This window comes from Hyperoodon ampullatus, assembly GCF_949752795.1.
Source record: "Hyperoodon ampullatus genome assembly, chromosome: 3".
NCBI classification, from domain to species: Eukaryota; Metazoa; Chordata; class Mammalia; order Artiodactyla; family Ziphiidae; genus Hyperoodon; species Hyperoodon ampullatus.
In genome coordinates, this window is record NC_136916.1 from 147,233,393 (window position 1) to 147,251,708 (window position 18,316).

Consider the following 18,316-nt stretch of genomic DNA (forward strand, 5'->3'; position numbering starts at 1 on the left):
CTGCTCACGGATCTCTTCTGAATTCTACGTTTCCAACATCCTACTCCTATTCATACCCCCACTGGGAAAGAAATTTACGGTTGAACCTAGTACCAATCTCTTGTTTAATCCTTCTGCCTCTAAGAAAAAGAATTTAAGTGACTCAGAGAATTTCAGTGGCTTCTTCCAAGGAGCTAGTAAATGGCAGAGCCAGTATTTCAACCAGAGTCTGGTTATAACGCCTAATATTGTCCCCTCTGTAACAGTGGCGTTTAAGAGATGAAAAGGTTTGAATAGGGGTGGAGTCAAAAGGTCATAACTGATTTCTAAATCCTTCTGGCAGTCATTATACAAGTTCATTTTCTTTTTAAGTCCTAAATTTAAAAGAGGGGAAGAAGAAGATTCTATCCAATGGTATCGTGAATGCAAGCTCTACAGTATCAGCACAGGACATTTCATCACATTGCCAACACTGAATAGTCTATGAGAGTAGAACTGGATCTCTTGCACACCTAGAACCTGGGGTGCAATGCCTGAACTAAAGCAGGAACTTAGTAAAACTAAAGTGTCCACTGTTAAATGGATAGTGTTTCAGGAGAGGGCAGTTCTAGAATAAGTACCACCAAAGGAGGACAGATAGAAGGTCTCATGTCTTAAAGAATCGGCTACCAGAGAACTAAAGTTTATCAACTAAACCAATCTTTCTGTCAAAGATGACTTAGAATACAATTACGATAACTTTCAGATCCAAGGAATAACTGAATGGTATCAATGCTTCAAAATTCAAACCATGGAAAAACTGTTTCTATTGCTATTTCAAGCACTGTGACTTCATCTGGTTTCTCTCCTTGGCAGCAATTTTTTTTTTAAATAAATCTATTTATTTTATTTTATTTATTTTTGGCTGTGTTGGGTTTTCGTTGTTGCACGCGAGCTCCCTCTAGTTGCGGTGAGCGGGGGCTACTCTTCATTGCGGTGCGCGGGCTTCTCATTGTGGTGGCTTCTCTTGTTGCGGAGCACAGGCTCTAGGCACACAGGCTTTAGTAGTTGTGGCACGCGGGCTCAGTAGTTGTGGCTCGTGGGCTCTAGAGCACAGGGTCAGTAGTTGTGGCACACAGGCTTAGTTGCTCTGCGGCATGTGGGATCTTCCCAGACCAGGGCTCGAACCTGTGTCCCCTGCACTGGCAGGCGGATTCTTAACCACTGTGCCACCAGGAAGTCCCTTGGCAACAATTTTAATAAGAGATTATTTCTCCTTCTTCCTACCCAAATGTGTACCCAGAAAATCTGAAAATGAAGAGGAAGTCAATAGAGCCAAGAGACAGAAGGTGAAAACAGGTACAGGAAGAATTATTGCTGCCATCTGTATAAGGTAACCCAGACTGCGTACACAGAATCATAGCAATGAATGGGCTTCAGAGAGGTTCTCTATAGTCCCTCTCCTGGTTTCCAGGTTTCAAGTAATTGAATACAGCTGCTACTGTACAGTTTGCATACAATGATTTTTAGAGAATAGATTTTTTATCAGTTCTGGAGATTTGTATATATCAGATAAATTTCTTTAGTCTGAAATGGCTAATGTCAAGATGCCAATACCAGTAAGACCTTGGGGCCTCCTCTCCTCCATTATCTAACCAGAGCCTGCTCATCAATAGGAGAATCGAGTTGGAAAAATTTAGGTGGGGAATATTTTTGCCAAGAACTATATAACCTACATAATCTCCCTTCGGGGTCATTCCTCATCTGTGGGTGAGGGGCCTGGTGAGGATTAACCTCACCCATGGTTACTGAGCTGAGTCACGACCTAATCAGTAATAATGGTACCAGTGAATAAAATCGTACATATCCAAGAATAAGCACCTTACTCATCCTTGAGCTGTCATTTGTTTATAGAGTTCTGTACAAACCAATGGTCATTTCTCTGGACAACTGCTCTGGCTGGCTCAGCCAAAATGTTGGCACCACTTTGTAGGTTTCTTTTCTAAGTCGAGGTCAAAGTTCCCATATTTCCATCTTTCCTTTGATTCAGAAGGGATGCTAGGGAGGTGGGGAAATGTTATATCTTATCTGTTCTACTTATCTATTCTACTGCAAGACCTCAGAAAAGAAAATGAGTGGGTCATCACATAAGATTTCAGCATCAGTAACTCACTCACTATCTTGGGATCCCAGGAAACACAAGGGACCCAGAGAAAACACCTTGCTCAGAACCCTGATAAAGACCTTTCTAAAATGCCACAGCCAGGGGCTTCCCTGGTGGCGCAGTGGTTGAGAATCCGCCGGCCGATGCAGGGGACGCGGGTTCGTGCCTCGGCCCGTGAGCCATGGCCGCTGAGCCTGCGCGTCTGGAGCCTGTGCCTCGCGGCGGGAGAGGCCACAACAGTGAGAGGCCCGCGTACCGCAAAAAAAAAAAAAAAAAAAAAAAAAAAAGCCACAGTCAGATGTTCCCCCAGAGAAGACAAAGGGCTAAGCCTATAAGTCCTCATTCCCCTCTCTTCTTAACTATGTTCCTTTTCATAACATTCAGCCAGAGATCTGTCCGCTGAAGCCTCTCAAGAGGGTCAGGACACCACTCCCATTTCTTGCCAACTTCAGTTACTTCTGTTTCTTGTCAATTTCATTCATTTTTAACAAAGTCCTCCAAGAATGAGGATGTTTTCAACTCAAAAGCTAAAAGCAACCTGGGCAGGATTTCTAGATGCCTTGGTTTAACAGGCATCAATCATGCCTGGGAAGTGATCCTCAATGGCACTTGGGACTATAGAACAGGACACTTAAATACTTTTTTTCTGAAATGAACCCCAAATCAACCTGGATAAAATGGCAGTATTGATTTTCTTGTCAGAGTCTTTGGATTTCTACCCCTTCCCTAATAATCCATTAATTAACAGGTAGGACAAACAGCTTTGTGAGAATGCCAAGGAGAAACAATGAATGACACAGAGATTAAGGAGGGGGAAGTCTGAAAGCAGTAGTGAGGAACCAGGAACAGGGACTATATGACTGGAAGGGTCTGCTGGAAGATAAGAAATTCTGACGGCAGGAGATAAATTTGTGTTTCCAAGAAATAGAGCACTGGCCCTCATGAAGAGGGTAAATATCCCTGATCTTTCAAGATTTATATGCTGATACATCCAAGATAATATGAGTTGGGCATACAAGGACTTAACAAATGATTGTTAAATTGAAATCAGTGGAGAACACTGTTAAGAGTGGTATTTTAAAAAACTCAATACTCAGGTAAAAACACAGATATTGGTATAGGAAATGCTGGAAGCATGGGAAAACTTCATCTGGTAGCTCTAGACTCGAGTAGCAAACAAAAGTCTGCAGAACACACTGATAGGGCAAGATGAGAAGCAAGGACATAAAGGAGTGGTACTACTTTGCAGGGAAAGAAGTCAAAAAATCAGGTAACAACGGTTATTGCAAGGATGCCATGGACTTCAGATCTCTGTCATTACCTAGTCCTTCCCTAAGCAATAAGACTTGGGCTTGGTGATATTCATCAAAGAATCCAATGGTTAATTCAGTTCCCATCCTAACTCGTCGTATTTGACGTATTAGCAAGTTTCAACAGAATTGACTCCCCTTCGGCACACTTTTTTCACTGCCTTCCTAGGATCACCCTCTTTTGGTTTTCCTGCTGCCTCACTGGTGACTCCTTGTTGATTTCCTTTTTTGGCTCTTCTCCCTGGGTTTTTTTGGGGGGGCTACTCAGCACAGCATGCAGGATCTTAGTTCCCCGACCAGGGATCGAACCCATGTCCCCTGCAGTGGAAGTGCAGAGTCTCAACCACTGGACCACCAGGGAAGTCCCCTCCCTGGCTTCTTAACATGAGAATGCCTTAGGGCTCAGCTTTTGGTCCTCTTCTCTTAAACTAGCTATACTTACTTCACTCACTGCTGATCTCAGTCCCTGGTGTTCTCACACAGTCTGTGGCTTTAGATACTACCTATATATGATATCAAAAAATTTTTTATCTCTAGTCCAGGTCTTTCTTGAACTCTAGACCTCCATACCTCTACATCCAAACTGTTCATTCAACAACTCTACCTGGTTTTTTAAGAGATATCTCAAACTCTACCTGCTCTCCCTTTTTCCCCCAATCTAATCTATCAGGAAATCCTGATAGCTTTACTTTTTTAAAAAAAAATTTATTTATTTATTTAGGCTGTGCCAGGTTTTAGTTGCGGCACGTGGTACCTTCGCTGCAGCATGCGGGCTTCTTAGTTGCGGCATGCATGCGGCATCTAGTTCCCCAACCAGGGATCGAACCCGGGCCCCTTGCAGTGGGAGTGTGGAGCCTTAGCCACTGGACCATCAGGGAAGTACCCCCCACCCCGCCCTTTTTGGCTTTACTTTCAAAATGTATCTAGACTTCAACCCCTATTACCCTGGTTCAAGCCACCACCACAGCTCACCTGTATGAGAGAATCCTACTAGTTCTCCTCATTTCTACCCTTGGCAGCCCCACTCCCACTATGTACCCTCAACTCAGTAGTCAGAGTGATGCTGTTAAAATAAGTCAGATCATGTCACTCCTCTGCTCAAAATTCTCTAATGGCTCCCCACATCACTCACAATAGGAGCCTACATGATTGGACACCCCTATACCCCAGTTATCTCTATGACTAAGCCCTACTACTCTCCCCTCAGGCACATTCTCACTTCAAAACCTTCATACTGGTTCTACCTGAAATGCACTTATCCCAGATTTCTGCAAGGCTCTCTCACCACTTTGAGGTTTTGTTCAAATATGACCTTCTCAATGAGGACTATACTGAATATCCTATCTAAAATTACATTTCCCTGACTCTGTTCCCATACCACTTCCTATCCCCCTTATTCTGCTCTACTTTTTCTTTTTCCAAAGCACTTCTAACCTTTTAAACATACTATATAATTTACTGTATCTATTGTTAATTGTCTGTTTCCCCTGCTAGAATGTAAGCTCCATGATGGCAGGGCTCTTTTGTTCTTCTGCTGTATCCTAAGCCTCTAGAACAGTCTCTACCTAGCACATGGTAAATTTTCAACAAGTATCTGACGAATGAATGAAAAGGTGTGAGTGTATTAGACTGTGGAATATAAGCATGCAGGAAAGAACCCAATCTCCATTAGTGGGCTTCACCATCCAACATGTGAATTATCGAAGTGTCTCTCCATCTTCCTGCTGTCAATTCTGTATGTTTCTTTTATAGTGTTTTGACTACAGTTAAGAGCAGAGAAATAAAGTAGCTAAGATCCTACTTATCCTTCACAGTCCTCTGAAATGCTAATTCCATGAAAACTTTACTGATCCCCAAAATCTCTTCAAGCCCTCCTTAATTATCTTTTTTTATAGGCTTTGGAGTCCATTTTTAAATTTAGTGTGCACATACACACATACCCTTTTCTCATTCCTCTTAGATTGGGAGTTCTTGGAAGGCAAGAAAGTATTCATTTTTCAATCACCCATAGGATTTGCATAATGTTTTATCTAAGGATACTCAGTAAGTGAACAAATTAAAGTAAATCTCATTATTTCCTCTGGAACAAGGCTTGAAGCAGAAGGCTAAAGCTGTTATCTACCAAAATGAGGTTTGGTAAGTACCTGTCCAGGCAATTAATCTATTTCATTCCTGACTCCACTGGTAGAATTAATGAGGAGCCATGAGGGGCAAGGGACTCTTTCTTTTCCTCATGTATCTAAAAGAGTTGTCCAAACAACCTCTTAGTAATTCCAAAAGGCCCGAGTGAACACTCCCAGGGCTCCAAGTTTCAAACCATAAAGAGAAATACAATCAGGGTACTGACAATACAGAGAGAGCAGTGGCTGCCTCCTGGGGATCCTGTAACCACTTAAGAGTTAAGAAAAGCCAGATGGGGACAGCCAGTGCTGTCAGTAAAGCTCAAAGAGTTCCACAGACAGCAACGCTTAATTGTACAAAAAAAGTCAATTACACTAAGTTCTTCTTTCATCTGTACTTCACATGTGTTTGCAACCAACTACTTGTGGCCAATTAAAAACAGCTGTTCTTCCTATTATATGGGAGGAAAAAGCAGATGCCCAGGCCTAACGCACTGAGAGTAAATGCATGTCTAGAAAAAGGAGGAGAGACAGAGTAGGCACCCATATGCAGGCCCATGGAAATGCATTTACAGCTGTTTCCAGCCGACTTCATCAGCCTACTGGCAGTGGGGGGTGGCTGCAGTGACCTGGCAGTGAAGCTGCACGTTTTCCCCTCTATTCAGGGAAAAATCTGTCATATAACTTCCCCCCTCTTAAACTACCAATGAGTCAAGAGCAGCCTTCATGCAAGAAAAACTCAACTGACCATTCAGGAGGGCACCACATGAGCACCATGGCTTGGTCTCTAAGGAGTTTTTCAGAGGGAAGTTAAAAGGGAGAAAGCTTTTAAAATGAGGAATAGCAACATTTAGTAGCTACTGAGCACCCTCACAATATCCCTAAGAAAGCAGATAGTATTACTACTGTTGTTATTGTTTGCATTAATATTCTTATTTTATAGATGAAGAAAGTTTGGCAAGATTAAACAATTTTTCCAAAGCCTCCAACTAAGAGACGAATGCATCAGGAATTTAAGCCCAGGCCTACCAACTCTATTACATTATGCTTCTTTCCATAAATAGTAAGGTCTTAGTGTAGAGGCGTTATCTCAGGGGAAGCAACAGTGAAAATCCTAAAGTCCTTTCCAACAAGAATTAGGGAAAAGGGAAGGAGAAGGCCATATGAATATTTTCCAGAGACACCAACCTCTACCAAATGTAAATCCATTACTTCTATTACCTAGGTTACTAGGCAGCAATGCTCTGGAAATTACGGATCTACGGACATTGATCTTACACACAGCAATAACAATGTCTTTCATTTGAAAGCACCTAGTTTTCAGAAAGCCTCCAAGGCTGTTAAATCATCCACGATATGAGGTGGTAGGGCAGGGGGTGGAGGTAGCAATTTTACAGAAGAAACTGAGACTCAGACAACTGCTGTTATATAACCTGCCTAGAATCACTCAATCATTTGGTTACTGGAAGTACTGCGGACTTGAATCCAGGTATGATCTTAAGCCTAATGCTCCTTCCCATACACCATACTGGCTCTATACATAACGGCCAGCCTGTTTATTTTATCTTCAGAATTATCACATAGAAACAGATGCTCTTCCTACATACTTCATAGGTGTAAAACCTATTCTGATGGGCTTTTTCTTTGCTACAGCAAAATCCCCAGTTCCTTCCTCTGATTTTTAAAGAGGTTTTGAGAAATGAGTTATTATTTGACATCAACTAAAAAAATTGAGCCTAATCCTCCAGGTAGGAAGTTTGACAGTGGGTATTAGGTCTTACATCTTGAAATGATTTCCTCAGCCCACTAGGAAGCCCTATGTGAATTACTCAGCCAATTGGCTAATTCTGTGTTGTTTATATAATAAATAAACTTCATCTCTTTGGAGTTTGTGTAGCAAAAAAATTTCTCCAGTGATTGTCAGTCTTTCTGAACAGAAGAATGGAGAAGAAAAAGATGCTCTTGCTTTTGGCTCACACTGAGAAGCACACAGCAGGTATTCAATAAATGCAGATGGCGTGTCATCTGATTATGCCATTAAGGCATATAACAACAAGCCAGCTTCCTCCCATAGCCTGCCTCAGTATCTTACTTTCAACTGGCATGAACAGAGAGAGCGAGCGCAGCCTTATTCCAGATTTGTTTAAGTCAAAATGGCAGTAGATTAGATGAGGAATTTCCTGACAGACTTTTCGTTATCTAAGCATTCAGAGCTAGAACTCAAGGCCACATTTAGCACTTTTATGTTATGTTTGGCTTGCTGAACCTTCCTAAATGTTTTTAAAAACTATGAATTGCCAACGTTTAAAAATAGAGAGCTTACATATAAGAATTTTCTAATCACTGGAGTTGCCCTGGGGCAACAAGCACCCTATCATGGGGGGCAACCTAGCAGAGGGTTTAAGTTATTCCTAAATAAAAGTGTACTTTAATATATGTAAGTTATAACTCAAAAAAAATTATTGTGGGGATATGTATGTGAACAGAAAATTCTACAGACCACTGATCTGGGCTAAATACAGGCAGTATGTGAATGCCTCTGCTGGGATATCATGTTTTCATTTTTATTCATTTAAGAAAATTTTATTTCTTTTGTGATTTGTTCTTTGACCAATGTTTATTCACTCATTTTTTTCTTTTTCTTTTTTCATCAGGAGTATAAAAAGGATACAGAAAACAGCATAAAAAGTATAGCTTAATGAAGTTTTTTAAGGTGAACACCTCTATAACCAACACCTAGGTCTCAAGAAATGGAATTTTTCCTGGCCATTCAGAGGCCTCTATGTGCGCTTCATTCCTATTACAACCCCTTCTCTCCCCTAAAGAAATCATTATCCTGACTTGTACATTAATCGCTTCCCTGCTTTTAAAAATAATTTTGTTCATCCAAGTATGCATTCCTAAATACTTTATTTATTTATTCATCCTTGGGACACACCGTGCAGCTTGTGGGATCTTAGTTCCCTGACCAGGGATCGAACCTGGGCCTTCGGCAGTGAAAACTCGGAGTCCTAACCACTGGACTGCCAGGGAATTCCCTTCTAAATACTTTAGTTTTGCCTGTTTTTTGTTTTAATATATCTTTTGGGTTTCTTATACAATAGATTTTCTCCTGTCCATTCTTCCTTTTCTCATCAAAATGTAAATACTTGTTGAAGAACACAGATCATTTGACCTATAGTTCCCGACAGTCTGGACTTTATGGATTGTATCCTCACAACGTAGTACAGGACACTCCTCTGTCCTCTGTGCTACCTGCAAATTGAAAGCTGGATCCTGAGGTCTGATTAGATTCAGGGTTGTTTTATTTTGCAAGACCTTAGGCACCATTGTGTTTCTTCATCAGGAGACTCTTAATGTCTTGTTGCCTTTCTTTTTGTGATGTGAACGGCTGTACATGCTCAATGTTTAGAGGCGTTAACTCACTGAGGGCTGCTAAGTGATTATATTAAAATTCTATAATTTCTTTTTTCTAAAATGTCTTTTATTTTACCTATAATTTTGAAAGATATTTTCCCTGGATTCTAGGTTCCCTAGAATTCTAGGTTGGCAGGTTTTAATTCTTTAAGCACTTTAGAGATACCATTCTATTGTATTCTGGCTTCCATAATTTGACCATCCATCTTATTGTTGCTTATTTACAGGTAATTTGTCCATTTTCTCAGACTGCTTTTGGGCTTTTTCTCATTATCTTTCATTTTCAATAGTTTGACATGATATGCCTAGGTGTGTTGTATTTATTTATTCTGCTTGTGGTTACTGAGTTTCTTGAAGCTGAGAATTGGCATATTTCACTTGTTCTGGAAACTTTCAGCCGTTATCTCTTCATATATTGCTCTGCTTCACTTTCTCTCTCTTATCCTTCTGGGATTTCAATTGCATATGTTAGATCACCTGTGTCCCACTTGTCTCTTACACTCTCTGTTTTGCTTTTTCCATCCTCCATTCTCATCGTCCTTCAGTTTGAATGTCTTTTATTGACCTGTCTTCTATTCACCAAGCCTGTCCTCTCGAGGTTAAACAAATCCAAAAAATTCTTAGTTTTAGACATATTTTTCAGTTCTACATGATTTTTTTTCTAGGTAGATTCCAATTCTCTGTTGAAATTCTCCATCTTTTTATCCATTTTGTCCATCCATCATTTCTATTTTCTTTATCACATTTACAATATTTCAAGTTCCTGACTGTTTGACTTCAATATTTAGATAATATTGTGCGTTGGCTTCTTCTTTTTTGTTTTTTTTGCGGTACATGGGCCTGTCACTGTTGTGGCCTCTCCCATTGCGGAGCACGGGCTCCGGACGCGCAGGCTCAGTGGCCATGGCTCACGGGCCCAGCCGCTCCGCGGCATGTGGGATCTTCCCGGACCGGGGCACGAACCCGTGTCCCCTGCATCGGCAGGCGGACTCTCAACCACTGCGCCACCAGGGAAGCCCCCTCGTTGGCTTCTTTTGATTACTGACCACGTTTTCATGTCTCATAATTTTTTTACCGTATGCTGGACATTGAGGATAAAGAACCATGGAGATTGCTATGGACTGAACTGTGTCTCTTGCAAATTCATATGTTGAAACCCCAAACCCCAATGTGCCTATTTGGAGAGAGGGGCTTTAAGGAGATAATTAAGGTTAAACAAAGTCATAAGGGAAGGACTCTAATCCAATAAGACTGATGTCCTCATAAGAAGAGGAAGGGACACCAGTGATGTGTGTACACAGAGAAAAGGCCATGTGAGAACACATGAGGAGGCAATCATCTGCAAGCCAAAGGAGAGAGACCTCAGGAGAAATCAAACTTGTCAGAACCTTGATCTTGGACATCTAGCCTCCAGAACTGTGAGAAAATATGTCTCTGATATTTACAGTCTGTGGGATTTTGTTACGGCAGCCCTAGCAAACTAATACAGAGACGAAAGCGGTTTCCTCCATATGCATTTACCCATTCCACTCTTGAGAAAAGAAGGGGCTGATCACCCTCAATCCAATCAGAAGGAACCAGGTCAGCACTGGGTTGAATAAGTCTACTTCTTCTTTTTTAAAAAATATTTATTTGGCTGCATTGGTTCTTAGCTGTGGCATGCGTGATCATCGCTGCGGCATGAGGGATCTTTCGTTGTGGTGCGAGGGCTTCTCTCTAGTTGTGGCACGGTGGCTCTTTAGTTGTGGCGTGTGGGCTTAGTTGCCCCTTAGTTGCCCAGGGATCTTAGTTCCCTGACCAGGGACTGAACCCACGTCCCCTGCACTGGAAGGCAGATTCTCAGCCACTGGACCACAAGGGAAGTCCCAAGTCTATTTCTGGTTTCAAATGTCTCAAAGGCAAGACCTGTAGGGTGCTTGCTGCAGATCTCTTCCACTAATGGAAGTTCGTGTCCTACTTACGTACGAGGAGACTGTAGGATATTACACTCGGCCTTTCTGGCCCAGCTCCATCTTCAAGTGTAGCCCCTGAGGGCTTTTGATGGAGAGCCTATCAAACCTCTGTTCTTTGCTCTGAACATTCTGTTCTTTGGAGGTTTTAATCTTACCTCTTTATCATCCTTTCCCAAGTAGGTTCAAATTGCCCTGTGGGGCTTCCCTGGTGGCACAGTGGTTGAGAGTCTGCCTGCCGATGCAGGGGACACGGGTTCGTGCCCCGGTCTGGGAGGATCCCACATGCCGCGGAGCAACTAAGCCCGTGAGCCATGGCCGCTGAGCCTGCATGTCTGGAGCCTGTGCTCCGCAACGGGAGAGGCCACAACAGTGAGAGGCCCTCGTATCACAAAAAAAAAAAAAAAAAAAAAAATGCCCTGTTGGAGCAGGACCCTCCCACTAGGGGAACTTTGTCTCCTAAGCACTGTATACTGTGGGCATTTCATTCTGCTTTCCAGCCTAGCCCCCTAGCTCCCAGGGCAACCCCAGCACCCGGCAAATGTCCTATAGGGAAGACTGGTCATGTGTTTGGGGTTCCTCTAGAATCCAGTCTATCCTATCAACACATGTGGCCATCGAAAACTCTGATTTCTTTTGACCCTGGTAGAGTCTGTCCATGGCAGCCCAAACTATAGCCTGTGCACAGATGCCCTCAGGAAAGAACATGGCCAGCACCTTCTGCTCAGTTAGGAAGGGCTCTTCCTTCTTCTGAACTTTAGTTCTCCTCGCAGACTTTGTAACCACAGCTCTCTGACATCTTTAAAAATATGGCTTTTGTAATTTGATTTTTGTACTTATTACAATGGGAGCTACCTACTGCATCCTACGTGGAATCTGACGTCTAACAATTTATTTTTTAATAGAAATTTTACATCGTTCCCTTTTCCTCCTTGAAATAATATTTCTACTTTACCTACCTCCCCCCAAATTTCAACCTAATATATTTTAATGAAAATCTATCATAGTTTCACCAATAAAAATATAATTACAAATTAAAAATTTTCTTTATTTACTGTGACTGTAAGGCTCTAAGTGTTAACATTTCTGTATTGGATTTGAGTTACCATTACAATACTTACTGGAACACAATTGATCAAAACTGATATACTTTTAATGTTTTATAAAAACCAATTATTATAAAAAGGAGAAATTTATTGTAAGTGCATAAGAAGATAAGGTAGAAGATGGTGGAGGGTTGGGTTATAGCCCTATGATTAAAGGATACTTCAGCTTTTTTGGCACCTTAGAAGTTTTTACACCTTAAGGGCAATGCACCATGCCAAGGTTCAAGTGGCCAGAAATTTCTGGAGTACTTCCGATTTTCTGGTGTTTTTTGTTTGTCTGCTTGTTTGTTTGTTTTTCTGTAAAGTGGGGGAAGGACAAAGGGAAAAGGGGAGGTGGGAAAGGACAATACATATGGAATTTGAGAATCTAGAAATGGATTCCTTTAAACCAGCTGTGCCTATACAATCTTTGGAAGGTCCAGGCACCCATTTCCCAGTTTTGATATTGGAATCCTAAATCAGCTATAAGGGTCCCTGCCAACCCAGAGATTGCATACCCATCTACATATAAAGACAGCCTAAGAGTGGCCCGAACCCTAAGTCAGTACAGAAATCAGCAGGAGGTGAAAAAATCTACAATACTACTGTTAATTCTTCCCCCTTCTCTCAATACAAACATGAAAAAGATTCCAGAGAACAGTCCTGGGGGAGGGGATGATCCACTTTCTGTTTTAAAAGCCACACTGACTTAATAATGAAAAGCTTTTCAAGATCAGGTAAAAGATACAATTAAGCCCAAAGATTATTTCTCAGCTAATCAATCTAGGACTTACAGAGGTGGGAGACTTAACACAGAACTATCTCTAGTGCTGGAACATCACTTTTTGTTCAGATAGACTGTTGCTGTCCCATCTGGTTGTGCTTCAAAGGTAAGATGCTTCACTCGTGCTTTCCAAATTCCAGAAGGGGAAAAAGGTCTTTTGTAACTTGTTTGGTAACCAGACCACAGCAACAGGATAGTTTCCAGAAGTAAGCCTCAACAAGTTTTGAAAGGCAGATGTTTGGTAACAATATTGTTAATTCAGCAATAGGCAAGCCAACAACTTTCCTAAACTCTGAGCACTAGACACATTTTGTGTAATATAATCAGCACAGTCCTCTATTACTTTCCAATGGCCATTTTCCAGTTTGATGCCATGTATCACCTGGAGCAGATGGCTGTATTGAGCTGTCCTGAGAACAAAAAATAGACATTTTTCTACCAGTAGGAAGCAACCAGTGTAACACTCATCTGAGCACGTGAGGACACTATTATCAACAATGAAGAGGGCTTCCCTGGTGGTGCAGTGGTTGAGAGTTCGCCTGCCGATGCAGGGGACACGGGTTCGTGCCCCGGTCCGGGAAGATCCCACATGTCGCGGAGCGGCTAGGCCCGTGAGCCATGGCTGCTGAGCCTGCACGTCCAGAGCCTGTGCTCCGCAACAGGAGAGGCCACAACAGTGAGAGGCCCGCGTACAGCAAAAAAAAAAAAAAAGAATGAAGAATGGTCCGCGCTGCCTGATCCAAATTTATGGAAAGCAGCAGGCTCTTTTTCAGAGCAAAAGCAGAAATATTTCTTCCTAATTTCTCTCATGTCTGGGGTTAGCCAAACTCCAGGGAGTACATCTGTCCATCAACAAAGAAAGTTTCCCTTTACCTAACATCACCAGGGAGGCTAAAAGAAACGCAGAGGCCCTAATAACTGTTTGTAGAGTCATAAGCAGGAATGTGCACATGAATAATAAAGGAAAAGCATGTAAAAAGCAAGGTAATAATACTCCAAGTGTGAAATAGGAGAGAGGAAAATGGACATAAAGGAGATCTATGAAGTCTAAAGAAAAGTTCTTAGGAGGAAAAAAATCTGAGCATGATTATGTCAGATAAGGGTATGCATGAAGGTTATAGCTAAATCTGGCTTCTAATTTTTACTTTAAAATTTACTTTGGTCACTTTCCAAAAAATTTTTTGTATTAAAAGAGAAATATCTTCCTCTACTGCTAAAGGTCTGCCCTTTCAGGGCACAGCATGCAGGAGGTCAATAGAGCCAACATTAGCAGCAGGTTCATACTTGGGATACACTCACCTGCTTCTGGATCTGCAGGAATTCTCCACATGTACAGGTTGAAGTCATCAGAACCTGAAAGGATATACTGTTGGGACAAAAAAAAATCGATTTATTACTTATGTGTTGATTGATAATCTATCTACCTATCTATCTATACAGAAAAAGGTTTTTAAAAATAAACAAGATAAATGAACATATATTCATAAGGCACCACAGAGCAAACACTCTCTTAAAAGTATTTGCAAATCCAAAGGCTAATTGGCTAAAACTTGGCAACAACCAACCAACCTGATTTAAAAATGGGCAAAGGACTTGAACAGACATTTCTCCAAAGAAAATATACAAATGGCCAATAATGTGAAAAGATGCTTAACATCACTGATTATTATGGCAATGAAAATGAAAACCACAAAGAGGTACCACTTCACACCCATTAGGATGGCGATTACCAAAAGCAAACAAACAGAAAACAAGTGTTGGTGAGGAGGTGGAGAAGTTGGCACCCACTGCGCATTGCTGGTGGGACTATATAATGGTGCAGACACTGTGGAACACAGTATGGAGGTTCTTCAAAAAGTTAAACATAGAACTACCATATAACCCAGAAATTCTACTCCTAGGTATATATCAAAGAATTGAAAGCAGGGACTAGAGATATCTGTACACCAATGTTCAGAGCAGAAGGCTCACAACAGGCAAACAACCTAAACGTCCATCAATGGATGAACAGATAAACAAAATGTTGTATATATCCATACAATGGAATACTATTTAGCCTTAAAAAGGAAATTCAGACACATGCTACAACGTGGGTAAAACTTGAAGACATTATGCTAAGTGAAATAAGCCATATACAAAAAGACAAACGTTGTATGATTCAACTTACATGAGGAACCAAGAGTAGTCAAATTCATAGAGACAGAAAGCAGAATGGTAGTTGCCAAGGACTGGGGGGAAGGGAGAAATGGGCAGCTACTCTTCAACGAGTACAGAGTTTCACTTTGGGAAGATGAAAAAGTTCTGGAGATGGACAGTTGTGATAGTTACACAACAATGTGAATGTACTTAATGCCACAAAGTTGTACACTTTAAAATGGTTTTAGTGGTAAGTTCCATGCTATGTATATTTTACCACAATTTTTCAAAAAAAATTTTTTTGAAGTTTTGCATTTTATTTTATTTTTTTATACAGCAGGTTCTTATTATCCATTTTATACATATTAGTGTATATATGTCAATCCCAGTCTCCCAATTCATCACACCACCCCCCTCCCCCCAGCCCGCCACTTTCTCCCCTTGGTGTCCATACGTTTGTTCTCTACATCTGTGTCTCAATTTCTGCCCTGCAAACCGGTTCAACTGTATCATTTTTCTAGGTTCCACACATATGTGTTAATATACGATATCTTTCTGCCTTACTTCACTCTGTATGACAGTCTCTAGATCCATCCACGCCTCTACAAATGACCCAATTTCCTTCCTTTTTATGGCTGAGTAATATTCCACTGTATATATGTACCACATCTTCTTTATCCATTCATCTGTCGATGGACATTTAGGTTGCTCCCGTGACCTGGCTACTGTAAATAGTGCTGCAATGAACACTGGGGTGCATGTGTCTTTTTGAATTATGGTTTTCTCTGGGTATATGCCCAGTAGTGGGATTGCTGGGTCATATGGTAATTCTATTTTTAGTTCCTTAAGGAACCTCCATACTGTTCTCCATAGTGGCTGTAACAATTTACATTCCCACCAACAGTGGAAGACGGTTCCCTTTTCTCCACACCCTCTCCAGCATTTGTTGTTTGTAGCATTTCTAATGATGCCCATTCAAACTGATGTGAGGTGATACCTCATTGTAGTTTTGATTTCCATTTCTGTAATAATTAGTGATGTTGAGCAGCTTTTCATGTGCTTCTTGGCCATCTGTATGTCTTCTTTGGAGAAATGTCTATTTAGGTCTTCTGCCCATTTTTCGATTGGGTTGTTTGTTTTTTTAATATTGAGCTACACGAGCTGTTTATACATTTTGGAGATTAATCCTTTGTCCATTGATTCTTTTGCAAATATTTTCTCCCATTCTAAGGGTAGTCTTTTCATCTTGTTGTAGTTTCCTTCGCTGTACAAAAGCTTTGAAGTTTCATTAGGTCCCATTTGTTTACTTTTGTTTTTATTTCCATTACTCTAGGAGATGGATCAAAAAAAGATCTGGCTGTGATTTATGTCAAAGAGTGTTCTTCCTATGTTTTTCTCTAAGAGTTTTATTCCAGTCTTATATTTAGGTCTCTAATCCATTTTGAGTTTATTTTTGTGTACAGTGTTAGGGAGTGTTCTAATTTCATTCTTTTACATGTAGCTGTCCAGTTTTCCCAGCACCACTTATTGAAGGGACTGTCTTTTCTCCAGTGTATATCCTTGCCTCCTCTGTGATAGATTAGTTGACCACAGGTGCATGGGTTTATCTCTGGGCTTTCTATCCTGTTCCACTGATCTGTATTTCTGTTTTTGTGCCAGTACCATATTGTCTTGATTACTGTAGCTTTGTAGTATAGTCTGAAGTCAGGGAGTCCGATTCCTCCAGCTCCACTGTTTTCACTCAAGACTGCTTTGGCCATTCGGGGTCTTTTGTGTCTCCAAACAAATTTTAAGGTTTTTTTTTCTGTAAACAAATGCCATTTTCAAGTTCTGTAAAAAATGCCATTGGTAATTTGACAGGGATTGCATTGAATTTGTAGATTGCTATGGATAGCATAGTCATTTTCACAATACTGATTCTTCCAATCCAGTAACATAGTATATCTCCCCATCTGTTTGTATCATCTTTCATTTTTTTCATCAGTGTCTTACAGTTTTCTGCATACAGGTCTTTTGTCTCCCCAGGTAGGTTTATTCCTGGGTATTTTATTCTTTTTGTTGCAATGATAAATGGGACTGTTTCCTTAATTTCTCTTTCAGATTTTTCACCATTCGTGTATAGGAATGCAAGAGATTTCTGTGCATTAATTTTGTATCCTGCCACTTTACCAAATTCATTGATTAGCTCTAGTAGTTTCCTGGTGGCATCTTTAGGATTCTCTATGTATAGTATCATGTCATCTGCAAACAGTGACAGCTTTACTTCTTCTTTTCCAATTTGTATTCCTTTTATTTCTTTTTCTTCTCTGATTGCCGTGCCTAGGACTTCCAAAACTATGTTGAATAATACTGGTGAGAGTGGACATCCTTGTCTTGTTCCTGATCTTAGAGGAAATGCTTTCAGTTTTTCACCACTGAGAATGATGTTTGCTGTGGGTTTGTCATATATGGCCTTTATTATGTTGAGGTAGGTTCCCTCTACGCCCACTTTCTGGAGAGTTTTTTCCTAACTGGGTGTTGAATTTTGTCAAACGCTTTTTCTGCATCTATTGAGATGATCATATGGTTTTTCTTCTTCAATTTGTTAATATGGTGTATCACATCGATTGATTTGCTTATACAGAAGAATCCTTGTATCCCTGGGATAAATCCCACTTGACCATGGTATATGATCCTTTTAATGTGTTGTTGGATTCCGTTTCCTAGTATTTTGTTGAGGATTTTTGCATTTATATTCATCAGTGATATTGGTCTGTAATTGTCTTTTTTTGTAGTATCTTTTTCTGGTTTTGATATCAGGCTGTTGGTGGCCTCATAGAATGAGTTTGGGAGTGTTCCTTCCTCTGCAATGTTTTGGAAGAGTTTGAGAAGGATGGGTGTTAGCTCTTCTCTAAATGTTTGACAGAATTCACCTGTGAAGCCATCTGGTCCTGGACTTCTGTTTGTTCGAAGATTTTAAATCACAGTTTCAATTTCATTACTTGTGATTGGTCTGTTCATATTTTCTACTTCCTGGTTCAGTCTTAGAAGGTTATACCTTTCCAAGAATTTGTCCATTTCTTCCAGGTTGTCCATTTCATTGGCATAGAGTTGCCTGTAGTAGTCTCTTAGGATGCTTTGTATTTCTGTGGTGTCTGTTGTAACTTCTCCTTTTTCATTTCTAATTTTATTGATTTGAGTACTCTCCCTCTTTTTCTTGAGGAGTCTGGCTAATGGTTTATCAATTTTATCTTCTCTGAGAAACAGCTTTTAGTTTTATTGATCTTTGCCATTGTTTTCTTTGTTTCTATTTCATTTATTTCTGCTCTGATCTTTATGATTTCTTTCCTTCTACTAACTTTGGGTTTTGTTTGTTCTTCTTTCTCTAGTTCCTTTAGGTGTAAGGTTAGATTG

General features: G+C 40.6%; 1 protein-coding gene across 2 annotated transcripts in view; it reads right to left on the bottom strand.

Moving 5' to 3' along the window:
• DCAF5 (DDB1 and CUL4 associated factor 5) overlaps positions 1-18,316 on the bottom strand; it is a gene marked incomplete at both ends in the record, with an annotated part of 106,996 nt that overhangs the window by 10,591 nt on the left and 78,089 nt on the right. For both annotated transcript variants that reach the window (XM_079699675.1, XM_079699674.1), the window contains one exon: positions 14,087-14,153. In XM_079699675.1, the coding sequence (XP_079555801.1) occupies positions 14,087-14,153 (67 nt within the window). The remainder of the gene's footprint in view (positions 1-14,086; positions 14,154-18,316) is intronic.